The 13,401-nt window shown below is 41.2% G+C and overlaps 2 protein-coding genes across 5 annotated transcripts in view; one reads left to right on the top strand and one right to left on the bottom strand.

The window, feature by feature from the left end:
- The window catches only part of ODR4 (odr-4 GPCR localization factor homolog), a 31,061-nt gene extending 23,960 nt beyond the window's left edge, over positions 1 to 7,101 (bottom strand). For both annotated transcript variants that reach the window (XM_067535151.1, XM_067535153.1), the window contains exons 1-4: positions 7,029 to 7,101; positions 5,745 to 5,869; positions 2,883 to 3,017; positions 2,364 to 2,459 (exon numbers count right to left, since the gene is read on the bottom strand). In XM_067535151.1, coding sequence (XP_067391252.1) covers positions 2,364 to 2,459; positions 2,883 to 3,017; positions 5,745 to 5,843 — 330 coding nt within the window. In that variant the 5' untranslated portion in view covers positions 5,844 to 5,869; positions 7,029 to 7,101. The remainder of the gene's footprint in view (positions 1 to 2,363; positions 2,460 to 2,882; positions 3,018 to 5,744; positions 5,870 to 7,028) is intronic.
- A 545-nt stretch (positions 7,102 to 7,646) lies between these two features.
- Positions 7,647 to 13,401, top strand: part of TPR (translocated promoter region, nuclear basket protein) — a 58,946-nt gene continuing 53,191 nt past the window's right edge. For all 3 annotated transcript variants that reach the window (XM_067535117.1, XM_067535116.1, XM_067535118.1), the window contains exons 1-5: positions 7,647 to 7,835; positions 10,496 to 10,600; positions 11,003 to 11,076; positions 12,352 to 12,448; positions 12,827 to 12,930. In XM_067535117.1, coding sequence (XP_067391218.1) covers positions 7,685 to 7,835; positions 10,496 to 10,600; positions 11,003 to 11,076; positions 12,352 to 12,448; positions 12,827 to 12,930 — 531 coding nt within the window. In that variant the 5' untranslated portion in view covers positions 7,647 to 7,684. The remainder of the gene's footprint in view (positions 7,836 to 10,495; positions 10,601 to 11,002; positions 11,077 to 12,351; positions 12,449 to 12,826; positions 12,931 to 13,401) is intronic.

Genomic DNA, 13,401 nt, shown 5'->3' with positions numbered 1-13,401 from the left:
GCCGCCTCTCCCCAGGGCTCGCTCTGCTCTGTGCACTGCTCACCATGCTCCAGGGGCAGCAAGTGGCAGGAGGTTGGTGCCAGCCCGATGCCAGCGACCCTCACACTTCTAGAGGTGCTGGCAGGACCCAGGAGTGCAGCCATGGGCAAATCTTGGGCTGCATCGGTGCACATGCCGTGGCCCTTTAAAACTCCTACAGAGTGCAGCGGGCAGACAGCAGCTCGGAATCTGGCTCCAACTTCAGCTCCAGGCCAGGTTTTGGCTGCAACAGCAGCTGCTCCCATCCTAGCGCTGGCAGCTTCTTTCAGTTCCTTGCAGCATCAGCAGTTTGCTGCGGCAGCTTCTTTCCCAGGCTCAGACTGAGCTTGCAAGCTTGTCCCCCCCTCCTTTCGGGGTGGGTTGGTAGTGAAAACAGCTTCCCCCTCCCAGTGGGTTGGGATCGAAGGGGGTGAAATAGTAGCCTTGGCTTATAGGAAACAGAGCACACCCCAGGCTGATTCTGCTCTGCATGCTGACCCTTTAGATTCAATACAGGCACAGTATAGTATTTGTTTTCTTTTTTTTCCCCTTCCGCTGCTGCCTGATTGCTTACTTCCGGTTCCACATGTTGTTCAGTTGACCAGTCAGTTCATAACTCTGGTGTTTGTATCATTGAGGTTCTACAGCATATATGAAACCAACTGGCAATGTCTCATCCCCATCTAGAGCTGGTCCCTTATTATTTCATTAGCTCAAGTGGCAGAACTATGTAGTAGCTCTAAATGCTCCAACCCTGCTTATGACCCATGTGGCTGTCAATATGATGCCACATGATGGCATTTCTGTGTTTTCAGTTTGTTTTTTACTTAAGAAGTTCCACACACATGCATGCACATACACTTCTATGTTAAAAGAACATTAAGTTTGCAAAGTCAAGCACTTCAAAGTTCGGAAATGCCAGAATTAAGGTAGCCCATGCAACTTAATTTGGCTCCCTTATGAATATGCATTATGATATACTCTTTAATTATATGATGACATACTATTTATTCCACAGAACACCTTCCTCACTTTGTGAGCACACAGCTGGATGTGCTCTGTGGCTGAAGCAGACCTTTCTAGTGAAGAAAACTGTCGTCTATAGGACCCCTGACTCATTTGTTGGAGTTGGAAGGTGAGTAGTGAATGAGGCAAAGGATTGCAAGAATATAAAGGACAATGTCACGGTTAAGGCAGCTGAAGGATGCCCCAGAGAACTGCTTCTATTCTTGCCTCTCTCACAGAGTTCCTGTGATGCTAGGCAAGTTACTTAAACTAACATTTCACAGATGGGCACGGTTTGTGTGTTCATTTTCCGAGTGCCCAAGGAGTCCCAGTGGTCTGACGTGCAGAAGTGCTGAGCGCTCACAGCTGTAACTGAAGTCAATGGGAGCTGTACTTAGCATTACATAGCACTTTATTTGTTCTAAGTACTCTGAAAAATCAAGTTCTAGGTGTCTCAAATTGAGCACCGAGAATTAGTGGATATTTTTTTAACTTGATCTTTCTGTGGCTCGGCTCGCCATCTGTAAAATCGAGATGATACCACCCCTCATCTCACAGGGGTGCTATGAAGATAAAGTAATGTTTTTGAAGCACTCAGATGCTATAGTGATGAGCACCATAGAAAAGCCCATGAGGCATGGGTCCACACACTGAGTAATAAGGATAAAACAAAATATTGAATAGATGCTTATTAAATTGACAGGCAACCTTAATTCTGGCATTCCTAACTTTTGAGCATTTGACTTTGCTATCTTAATAATGTCCTTTTAATATAGTGTGTAATAAAGAATTCAGGTTATGTGTATAAAAGATTCAGGACCAAGACCTAAGTATAAAAACTTTTCTTATTTGTTTGTTTTTAAACTACTGATAATGTCACACATTTGACTAGATAGTGGAAATTTATTGTCAAAGTAATTACTATGCTATTTAATAACTGATATATGCCAGCAATAATCACTGTGCAGGGAAATCAGACATTCAGACTAAGTAGACTAATGCTGCTTTAACATATGTTGGGTCAAGTTTTTTATCGGCTGTTAATATTAAATCATGACTAATAACTGGACTACACTGTACCTGAAGTATATATCCTAGTGCTGAGATTTGCATTTCAATTTGCAGGCCTGAAGTTCATCCTTACTTTTGGCGAATTACAACAGCTTCCTTCTCCCATCACATGGAAACAGATCAAGTTATCTATATTTTATGTGACAGAAAATTTATCAAATCAAGTTATCTATCAAATCAAGCTACCTATATTTTATGAGACAAAAAACTACTCTGCTGCACAAATAAAAAAATCCAGCTCTTCCTGGGGACATTATCTATTTACTTACCTTGCGCAAAGCATTTTGGATGTCTTTTGCCAGCTCTGGAGCTGCAACAATAAATACACCAAGAACCAACAGTCCTCCTGGGAGCATTCTAGATAACTTGCAAAATAAGCAGAAAAGCAAATTATTAATTACTATTATGTGTTAAGTTCTATCAACTATATTACTTAGTTCACTGCAGCTTTTTTTTAAGGTATCAGAACACAGATGCAGAATAAACTGCAGGACTGAAATTGCAAGGCTATTTCTCACCTTTACATTCCCTTAATTTAAAAATATTATTTGATTTTATCATCATATATTTCATGCAACTTTTCATGCCTAAAAGCTACAGAGACAGCCACTTTGTAGAAAAGACAGAAATATACTACTTTTATATTGGTTGTAGTAGTGTAAGATTTTGATCAATTAACAAAATCAGTGCCAGGAGAAGACTCTTATACATAAAATTAGGATATGAAGTTAGGGAGAATTTCAAACTTATTTCTTACATTTTCAGAAGATATACAGTTAGTGTATTACCTGACTAGCATGTGTTGTTACCCATTCTTCATCAATGTCAGCCAATTTTGGATGATAATTTTTGTTGTTTTCATTTTGCTCTTCTCTTGGAGGTGTTCGAATAGCCAGAATCACATAATCTCTTTGTGGGGAACACTTTAAGAAAAAACAAAACAAAAGACTATGAGGTCGGTATCGGTTTTTAAAGATAATTACAGTGTAATATATAGTATCTTTTGAGTTGCTATGTAGTTCATCTCTATAATGCTCCAGTTTTTTTTAAAAAAAAAAAAAAAAAAAAAAAAAAATCACACATGAAAATATTTTTTCTCCCTTGTAATTAACTCTTAAATGGGCTCGAAGCAGGTAAAAATTAGCCCCAAACAACATTTTTTAGAAAACAATGATATGTCTAACAGATATTTGATTTTTTTTTTTAATTCTAATGGAAACTGTTTGGAAAAATAAAGCAAAAACAAAATTTACTAACTTACTCCTTTGCAGTTCATGCAATCCAAGTGCTGCAGTACTGTGCTAGTGCAGGAGAACTCATAAGTGAAATTTACTAGAGTGTTAATAAAAGTGAAACTGAATAGTCTATTTTCATTTTCCAAAAAGTCAATAGTGTAAGTAGTGTCAAAAGATTTTTTAATTCTTCATTTCTAATCATCTAAAGAGCAACTGGTGATAGAACTTATTTCTACAACTTTTTTCTATTATCCGAGAAGCAACATATCATGTAATTGAAGACTATTAAAATGCATATGTATAATAAAGATAAAGAATGGACGAATATATTCATGAACTACTTTAGGAACTAAACGGCTAGGGAAGGTGCCAGATGCTTTCCCCAACTGCAGAACTTCTAAGATGCATCTGAGTAAGATTCCCTTTTGCACACCTAAAGAAATCCAGAGGGGCCAAGACAATGGTTTACTGTACACTTAACTCACCTGTGCATGCAGCCTGCTTCCCCAAATGCACATGGTTGCAGGTCATCAGAAATGTTCACAAAGAAACCACTCTCGTGGCTCTCCTGAGGCTGAGGCAAGGATTCTACACTCCGTCCTTAGAAAAATTGCAAGAGCCCTTCTCACAGCCCCTTCACAAGGTCCACAGAAGCTCTTCCCTGAATCCTACATGTTCTTATCAATACACAGTAATATAATCTTGACCCATCCTTTCACTGCTTATCCTTCGTAGTTTAGCTACACATTTTATGAATTTAAAGAAAAAGTTTTTGAAGACTGGGATTATTTTTCCCCCAAAAGGATTATTATTTGTCATGAAGACAACAACATTTACCTGAGGTCCAGAAAGTAGTATGAAATAAATAATCTACAGCATATAACTCAAACAGCAGCAGCAATTAATTGTATTGCAATGGCAGCTAGAGGATTTAGTGAGGGATAAAGGCCCCATTGTACTAGGCTCATTAGGTAAGGCTAAGATTTAGTGATGGGTATCTTTAGTCAAAGTCATGGACAGGTCATGGGCAATAAAGAAAAATTAATGGCCTGTGACCTATCCATGACTTTACTATAAATACCCCTAACTAAATCTTAGCTGGTCCCTAGGCACTGCTGCTCTGAGGGATCTTGGGTGGCCAATGGCTGCTCCTGCTCCGGTGTCAGGGGCTGACTGCCTCCAGCTCACCTCACAGCTCACCAACTGCCCCTGGGGCCCCATAAGCAGGCGTCCCTGTACCAGTGGCCGCAGCAGTGGGCGGCTGCTTGGGCGGGCAGCCTTGAAGTCCGCCACACCACTCACTGCAGAAGTCACAGAGATTGTGGAAAGTCATGGAATCCGTGACTTCTGCAACCTACATGACAGATTTGCAGCCTTACCTACATATACACCAAAAAAAGTCCCAACTCAAAGAGTTTACATTTGAAACATATGATGTGATAAATAGGCAGAGAAAAAACAAAACAAATGGGAGAAGGACAAGGTAACAGTGAACAATAAAAGTCTCCCACAGATTATTACTTTTGAGCATGGTGAAGATGAGAGTATTTAAAATGGTAACGTATATTGCTATGTAAATCATTCACAAATATATGAAAGAAGTGACGCTAAAATGATTTGTTTAAATAAGCAGACACTTGTTTTAAAAATTTGCTTTAAAAGTCATTGTCAAATAACTCCAATATTTTCTAAGTCCCCCCTCAACATAATAATGATGGGACACATTTTCAGTGACAACAGAATGGCTAATAACATTTGCTGCCTGTCACTCTATTATGGATGAGTCTCACATTGGTAGCAAAACATGAATGAAAATAAGGAATAGAAATGTGAGATAAAAAGATAAAATGTTGCTGTAACACCTTCACAGTCTCATTGCCACTTTATGGTGTAACACCTCGAGATATGTTCTCACTTCAACACAAACATGCAACTCTTAGCAATATCCCTAGACTACTTGAAAAAACAAGTTCAAAACCCAACAGGGTCATCTGAGCCCTTTATCTTTTTGGAGGTGCATAAATGTAGTTTCATGACATATAGAGTATCTTTCACATAAGATTTCAAAAACGAAGCCTTTTAGTTCTCAGCAGGTACCATGGCAGCTTTCATAAGAGTATGGTTTTGCCCTGATGTCCTTTGCCAAAATATACACTTCCTGTCTCGTGCAAGTTCAACATTAAGGTTATGGGCATGATTCTACACCATTACAGTCAACAGGAGCAGGATCAAGCCTGTAGTTTGGTATTGATATGGAGGTGCAAAACTGCTCAAGTCACTAACACAGGTTCTTTATCATAAAGAAGTGTCACCTCTATATATAGATTACAAACCCTATATGAACATAATGATAATCTGAATTACACATCCACACCACAGAAGTCAATTCACTCTCGTATAGATTTAAACACTTACCTGACCTATCAGCAGGCCAGTGACACAAGTCTTTGGCTTGGTGTTGAAGTTTGAAAGATACTGTCCAACAGCTTCTTCCACAAAATAGCTTCTTCCCATTACTGCAAGTTTAGCCTAGTTTCTGTCTATAAAAAGAGAATATATTATTCTCTCTCTACTTCAGGTACTTACTCCAAGGATGTAAGGCATAGCACAGTAAATATACAGAAATAAAAAGTAAGAAAAGAAATAAAAATACCCTGAATGTGTTAGTATGACAGTGACCATTAACTTTAACAATTACAATGAGCTTTATAACTGTAAGAGCTCAACTGAAGTTTTAAAAGTATCTCTTGCACAGGAAAGTATATTCTTTTATTCTTAACATACTTGTATGAAAAAGAAGTGTTTTAAATATGGTAACATAACTGTAAAACTGACATATCAAATCAAATATCTTAATTTAAAATCTTAGAAAAAATAATACACAAGTGACCTATGAAACAATCTTCAATTCTTAATATATTAGTAGTTCACTTCCAATTGTTCATTCACGATTCTCACATAGACAGACTCCTATCTCTAACCTATAATCAAAATAGCTACAAATACCTGCTGCCAAGAAAAATGAAAGGACTGTCCTGCTCAGTTCCATTCTACTCTATTTGCATTTTGTAAACTATGCTCATTTTCCTTTTTCTGGCATGACTTGATTTGTAAGTCACTGTAAAGTCTGTCAAACAGGCCTGTTTTACACCTTCCATTTGCAGCTTGGGAGAGGAGAGGTTGTTTCTGTTTTTTAAATCCCTGAACTCAAAATAGAGGGTCTGGACATATGGGGCAAACACTGGGGATTCTCTCTCTTTTCCCTCCACGCTAACTACCTCAACCAATTTGACTCACTCCTTCCACGGGGACTAAATAAAAAGTTGAGCTCCGCACTGAACAGCTGCGGAGGGGAGGGGACGTGGCTCCAGCCCCCAGGGATTTTGCGTGCAAGGTGCAGACAGGAGGGCGGGATTCACCTCTCTGTCTTGACTCCGGCTACCACAGCGAAGGCCGCCAGCCACTCTCCCCGCACCCCCACTTCCCGATCCACTCTCCCCGCACCCCACTTTCCCACAGGTCGGCGGCCTTTCTCTCCCTCGCTGGGTCAGACACCCACCGCCCTTCCGAGTCGTTTTCTTCTCCCCCAGCCGGTCAGATTCCCATTTCCTTTCAGACAGGGGCCAGGCAGCCCCTTCTCCCTCCCCCCGGCCAGGCCAGCCACCTCCGCACACCCACCCTCAGGTGGGGCAGCCTCACCTGCGTCTCTCACGGCTTAGTCCCCCGTCCACCTCCACAGTCACACACGCCTCATCACAGCACAGTGGGGACTGTCGGATTGTGACTCTCGCCTCACCAGGCTGCGCCACTGCTCCCGTCCCGCGGCCTAGGTTGATGACGTAGCCCAATCAATCACTCAGAGCCCAACAGGAGGGAAATCTAAGTGCGAGAGGCTAGGCGCACGACGCTAGCGCCCACCAAGGTCCGCCATGATCTGTGTGGCGGATGGGGTGGTGCCTCTTCCTTGGCGATGCAGTCTCGGCGAGCAGATGAGCTCTTTAATGCTGACCAACAGACTCCTCTTTGTGAGTTCATTCGCTCGAATCAGACAGGCTGGGAGGGTCGCACGCAGTGCCTCACTCAACATGGCGGACAGGACGCCTCCACCGGAAGCTTTCGGCTTCTGCCGGTGAAGGACAGTTGAATGCTACGTTTCCCATGACGCGAGCGAGCGAGCGGCTAATGCGCATGTCCAGTGAGAGCCGAGGAGCGGCCGAGCTGGTCGATCGATGCGCTCTGAGGGCGCTGCGCTGCGCTGCGCTGTTTCCCTGGCCGGCGTTCGTTCGTTCCCGGCTAGGCCGGAAGGCGGCAGGCAGCCTGCTTGACTTGGCTTAGGCTATTGGCGCCCACCTAAGATGGCGGCGGTGCTGCAGCAGGTCTTGGAGCGGGCCGAGCTGGCCAAGCTGCCCAAGCCGGTGCAGGGGAAGCTGGAGCGCTTCCTGGCCGATCAGCAGAGCGAGATCGATGGGCTCCGAGCCAGGCACGAGCGTTTCAAGGTGGACAGCGGTGAGTGGTGGGGGCGGGGGGCCGGCGGAGAAGGCCGTGGAGAGGGTTTCAGTGGCTGGGGATTGAGGGGGGAGGGGGGGGGGGATATGTACGCGGTGCTGTCCCTGCCGGGCCGCTCCTGCTGCAGGGAGTCTGCTTCCCGGCGGGTGGGCCGGGGGCCGGGAGTGTGGCGGCATCCCCTGCCTGGAGGGGGTTTCCGTCACAGACAGGGTTTTCGGTTTTGTTCAGTGGCTGTAGAGGGGGGGAGGGCTGGCGGTTCTCCCGCCCCGCTGCGGCCCATGATGCTGCCCCGCTCTGTGGTTCACCGCCATGGAGATACTGGCTGGCGGGACCGAGTCTCGAGTTGTGCCTGTTTGGCAGGAGGTTGGTTACAGGGGGACACTGGCTAATCGTCATAAGCCCGAGCCGAGCAGCCGACAGTCCAGGAAGAGCGCTAGAGGCAATGCTGCGTGGAGGTCTCATGTTGCTACCATGCGTTTGTTGATAAAATATCCCCCATAGCTTTACAGCTGTGTAACTGCAGTGGCTGAACAGGATGCATTTGTTCTCTGAGGTGGAGTCCTTTAATTTTTTAACCCTCATTTGCCAGTTAGGCTCTGGTTCGCAATGTTTGCGAACGCCAATAGAAGTCTGTTCTTAGTGTGATGCTTCACTTGACATTAAAACTCGTAAACATTCATTTAAATTCAAGAGGGCTGTATCTCCTACTGCATAAGATTGGCTAACCTGGGGAGCAGGTAGAGAAATGCTTGAGGAAGCTGATTAGAGGTTTGTTCGGTCTACACTGCAAAAAAGCACCTGCTGCAGTGGGTCTCAGAGCTAGGGGCTTGGGATCGTGTTATGGCACTAAAAATAGCCATGAAGACATTCTCATTTGGGCTTTGAGCCTAGGCAGGGGGTGGATTTCAGAGCTCTAGCTCTAATGGGAACATCTATATGGCTACTTTTAATGCTGTAGCATAAGCCTGAATCTATACCCAGACTATGAGACTCACTACTGTGTTTTGTCGTTGTTGTTTTTGGCAGTCTAGATGTACTCTGAATGGGCCCAAGCTAGTAACACTTCAAGTAAATTCAATATTTGAGGCTGAAACCTTTCTAGATAATCGGCTATTGTTGGAAGCAAGGCTTTTAAAGGATGAATTGGAGATGATGCATGCAACAGTTGAGTTTCCTGAGGGCTGTAATACTAATCCAGGTTTTTGGGCTTTTCTGGTGGTCCCTTCTAGCATTAAACTCTGAGTATCTTGCAGGTGATAACATTATTGATGATATAACCTTATGCCTCTGGCCCACTCGGGAAGGCAGTATAGCTTAATGGCTAGAACAGGGGACTTGGACTCAGAAGCCCTGAATTTAGTTCCTGGGTAAACTTAGAAAAGATACCTTCCTTCCCTGTGATTCAGTTCCTCATTTGTAAAATGACATTAATGATACTGATCTTTATAGAACGATTAGAGGTGTGAATATAAAAAGAGTTGTCTAAGAGCTAAGTAGTATTAGGGGATTGGAGGGATTGCAAGAGCAGTGTTCAGTAATTGAGCATGGGTAAAGCACAGGGCAGAGTCAGGAGTTCATTTTCCAGTTACAGATTAGAGATTTCCTCTGAAATCTTGCTCTTAGCAAAACTGAAGCACAAAGAGGTTATCTGATAATAGGGATAATATTCCTGCCCTATAGTGGTATTTTTAACTTAATTAATTACTGGTTGAAAATGTTTTGTGATGCTTTATTGGAAGACTGCAGAAGTATTATTTGTTATCATTTTCATAAACAATCTTACTCAAGCACAAACTTTTACTCTCTGAAGTGTCTATGCTGGAATTTATCAATTTAAGTAGGCTGGTTGTCTTTAAACTTCAAGATTTTCATATAGAGTTTGGCAGAACATGATTATTTGAAGCTGATGTAGGTTAGACTGAGAGAGGTGTATAGTGCATATTACAAATACAGCACTTATCTAAATAAATCCACTAATCCCTTCTTGCTGTTATTCCAAAGAAATAGTAGCATCACCAAAAATATTATCTCAGATATTACAAAGCATTCTGGAACATTATAGAAAATCTCAACTGTGACCTTTATTCCAGTTAGTAAAGCAAAAACCTTTACATATCAGTGTTACTTCTGGTTGTGATATTTTCAAAGTCCATAGTGATGTACCCATACAAAAAGGTTCTTTACCAGAAATCATTATTGTTAAGTTTTCCAAGTTAAGACTGTAAGAGCTAGTTTATATCAGTTGTATACCGATTTAATTATATTGGTTTAGAAATAAGCTATACTGACATAAGCACTTATATACTGGTTTAACTGTCCACACTAGGGGGTTGCATTAATTTAGCTCTGTGTGTGTGTGGTTGGTGTGTATATGTGCGTGTGTGTGTATATAATATAATATAATTTAAGTAATATTGTGAAATCAGTCCAAAAAACTGGGTGTAGGTCAGCCCTTAGGAGAAATGTAAAACAAATCTGACTATAGTAACAAAATTATTAAACAGTGCTTAACAGTAGATAACAATGTAGCACTTGGCTTAAAATAATGTTTTTCTTCAGAGTCTACTGAAATAGCATTATTTCTGGATTGCTTTTCATGATAAATATGGTTCCCCAAAAAAGATTATGAAGTAATTTTGACGTAATGTGTTGTTCTGCAGAACAACAGTATTTTGAAGTGGAAAAGCGTCTGGCTCAAAGTCAGGAGAGACTTGTAAACGAGACACAGGAATGTCAGACTCTACGTCAGGAGCTAAACAAACTTAGTAAGTATGACTGCACATTGATCAGCAGATTGGATAGTTGTTTTTCTGCTTATAATAATTAAAACTGACATTATTTTGAAATGCTTAAAAATATAAATGAGAGAGAGGTGCAATCTGTGAGGGGCAGATTGGATACTCCTATGTCAGTGGCTTCTCTGTGAGTACTGTTTCCAGAAAGCAGATGAGCAGGGATAAAACTTTTTTTTTTTTTTAATCACAAGAGTACCAGTTTGGTCAGTGGCTTGTATATTGGATTTTTAATTCTGGGGAAAATCTCTTCTCAGCTTTGTATTATTCTACAGCAGGAACATGAATTTTACCAACTGGATGCAACTGATGCATATGTTCTGTTAATACCAAACACAGCCTTAATTTTCCCTTCTCGTTCCTCTTCCCACACAGATGAGCAGTTGAAATCATTGAATGAGAAAAACAAAGAACTTGAAGTGGCTCAGGATCATAATGCAGCTATACAGGTACAGGAATCACTGAGTATGCAAGTGTAGCAACAGATAATTGAAAGGCTTTAGAATTCAAGGTCCATGTTTTGTTTGCAGTCTTGACAATCAAAAGCTAATCTGGTCCATTCTTCAGGTGGATAGCTTGGTGCAAATAAGGCCTTGTCTATGCAGGAAAGTTGCACTCTTGAAGCCCTACTGCAAGCTCCAGTGTGGACACTCTTATTTCTGATTAAAAGTGACTTAATTTAGCTTAAAAGTATTACCAAACAATTTTAAATAAACCTCATACTTGAACTGAAATAGGAGTTGCTTCACAGGGGCTTACAGCAGTTTAACAAAATTGGTTTCAAATTGACACTCTAGGTTCAGTCAGTGCAACTGTCTGGTGTAGACCATCCCATGCTATTGATGGCTTTCTTCGCAATTTCTTTTTTTCCTCTGGCCCTTTGATTAGTTTGTGGTTAATAGTGTGTAGCCTAATGTATTGTTAACCAAATAAAAACAATTCAGAGAACTAACGTTGTGACTAGAGCACCTTTTATTGTTACCACAGTTCTGGTTCTAGACTTTATCCTTAGGCATACTTAAGAATAAGTTTTATTTGTGAGTTTGGAATCTGATTAGGACTCTGGGCCATTTCTTCTGCTTTTCTTACAAAAAAGACCCGTCTCTATGCTTACTAGAGTCCAGAGTTAATCTATCTACCTTGCACCTGTCAGGAAATCTTTATAGTGGTTCAGTAGCAAAAGTAGGAGCAGGGAAACATCAGCGTTTAATAAACAGTTCTAGACTGGCTGCTACCTCTATTCTTTTTTTTTTCTTGAACATGTACCATTTTAGAGTACTCTCAATTTACATTTAAAGGCACAGGTCTATTGGGCAGTGATATCCTGTATCGTCTCAGATTCAGATTACATTTCATAAACTAATGAAATTACATTTCATAAACTATGGGATGAAACCTCCAAGGAAACTCCGGGGTGATGCAAGTGGTTATGTTGATTCTTTCCTCTGTGTCACAGCTGAACAGATGCCACAGCACACTAGTGGAAATCAAAGATGGACACAAGATTCCAGTTTGTTTGTTTCAGTACCAGACTTTCAGTACCAGACCAGCAGTTAAACACCCTCCATGTGTACTATATAGTTGGATTGCTTTCATGCCTACATTAAAATGGCTAGGATGTTAACCTGTATTTACTACAGCATTTTCCCTGTCTGACAATAAGTTAAGAGATGACCATGACTCTTGACATAAAGCTAATGATACTTTTTTTTTTTTAATTGAAGAGTCAGCTTACTAGAGCAAAAGAAGAATTGGAAGCTGAAAAGAGAGATTTGGTTCGAACGACTGAGAGACGGTCTCAAGAAATTGAACACTTAAATGGTATGACCAGTAAATATGCTAAAACCATAAGTGAGTTGTTCATGCAAACAGAACTCCTGCTTCAGGAGTCCGACTTAAACCTAAACTCCACAATAATTCATTATCCAGATTTGCATGGATAACTCCCATTAATAGGTCAGTAAGGAACAAGAGTTAGATTGGTAGAGGAAACTGGTGAAGGAAATGTACGTGCAAGTCAGGGAAAAACCCAGCAGCATGCTAGGTGATATTCAATTGTGTGGATACACATATTGACAACTCGCCAACACTCTTCTCATAAACTGGTAGCCTTCTAAGGAATTAAATCTGATTTATTTACAGTAATAACTGATATGACTTTGAATGTTTGGCATCTTACATTGTCTCTGATTTTCCTAGAGGATGTTAAGCGTCTAAATGAGAAACTTACAGAAGCAAACATAGCAAAAGTGGAGCTACAATTAAAGCTGGATGAACTTCAAACATCAGATGTCTCTGTGAAGGTAAGTAATATTTTACATTGGTTACACTTATCAGTAGTGAGAATTCCAATGACTTACATTGTAAAGACATCAGTTAAGTAGGTATCAATAAGAAGATAACTACGTGGGCCTTCTTTCAAAGGACATCGGCTAACGTCTGTATCACTGCAGGAAAATGGTCATTTGCAACCTTCCAATAGGCTTAAAATGTTGACTTGTTTCCTGTAATTTGTGCAGACTGGTCTTACTCTAGGGCTGTGGAATGCTAGGACTCTAGCACCGCTCAAGTCTTTTTTTATTGGGAGGATCAAGTTCGCAAAGAGAATTGCATTAGTTTAGACTTTAAACTAGTCACACTTTACAGTTTCCTTTTTAAGGTGCCTGTTTAATATTACAAATAGCAACAAATATTCTAGCTAGTGAGACAAAAAGCAAGACATTTCACTGTTTTAATGAAACTGGATGCCTCAGTATTGATAATGGGATACGTTG

This window comes from Emydura macquarii, unplaced genomic scaffold (assembly GCF_026122565.2).
Source record: "Emydura macquarii macquarii isolate MOO-44397 ecotype Brisbane River unplaced genomic scaffold, CSIRO-AGI_Emac_v2 contig_3477, whole genome shotgun sequence".
NCBI classification, from domain to species: domain Eukaryota; kingdom Metazoa; phylum Chordata; order Testudines; family Chelidae; genus Emydura; species Emydura macquarii.
This window is presented reverse-complemented; position numbering and strand designations above follow the sequence as displayed.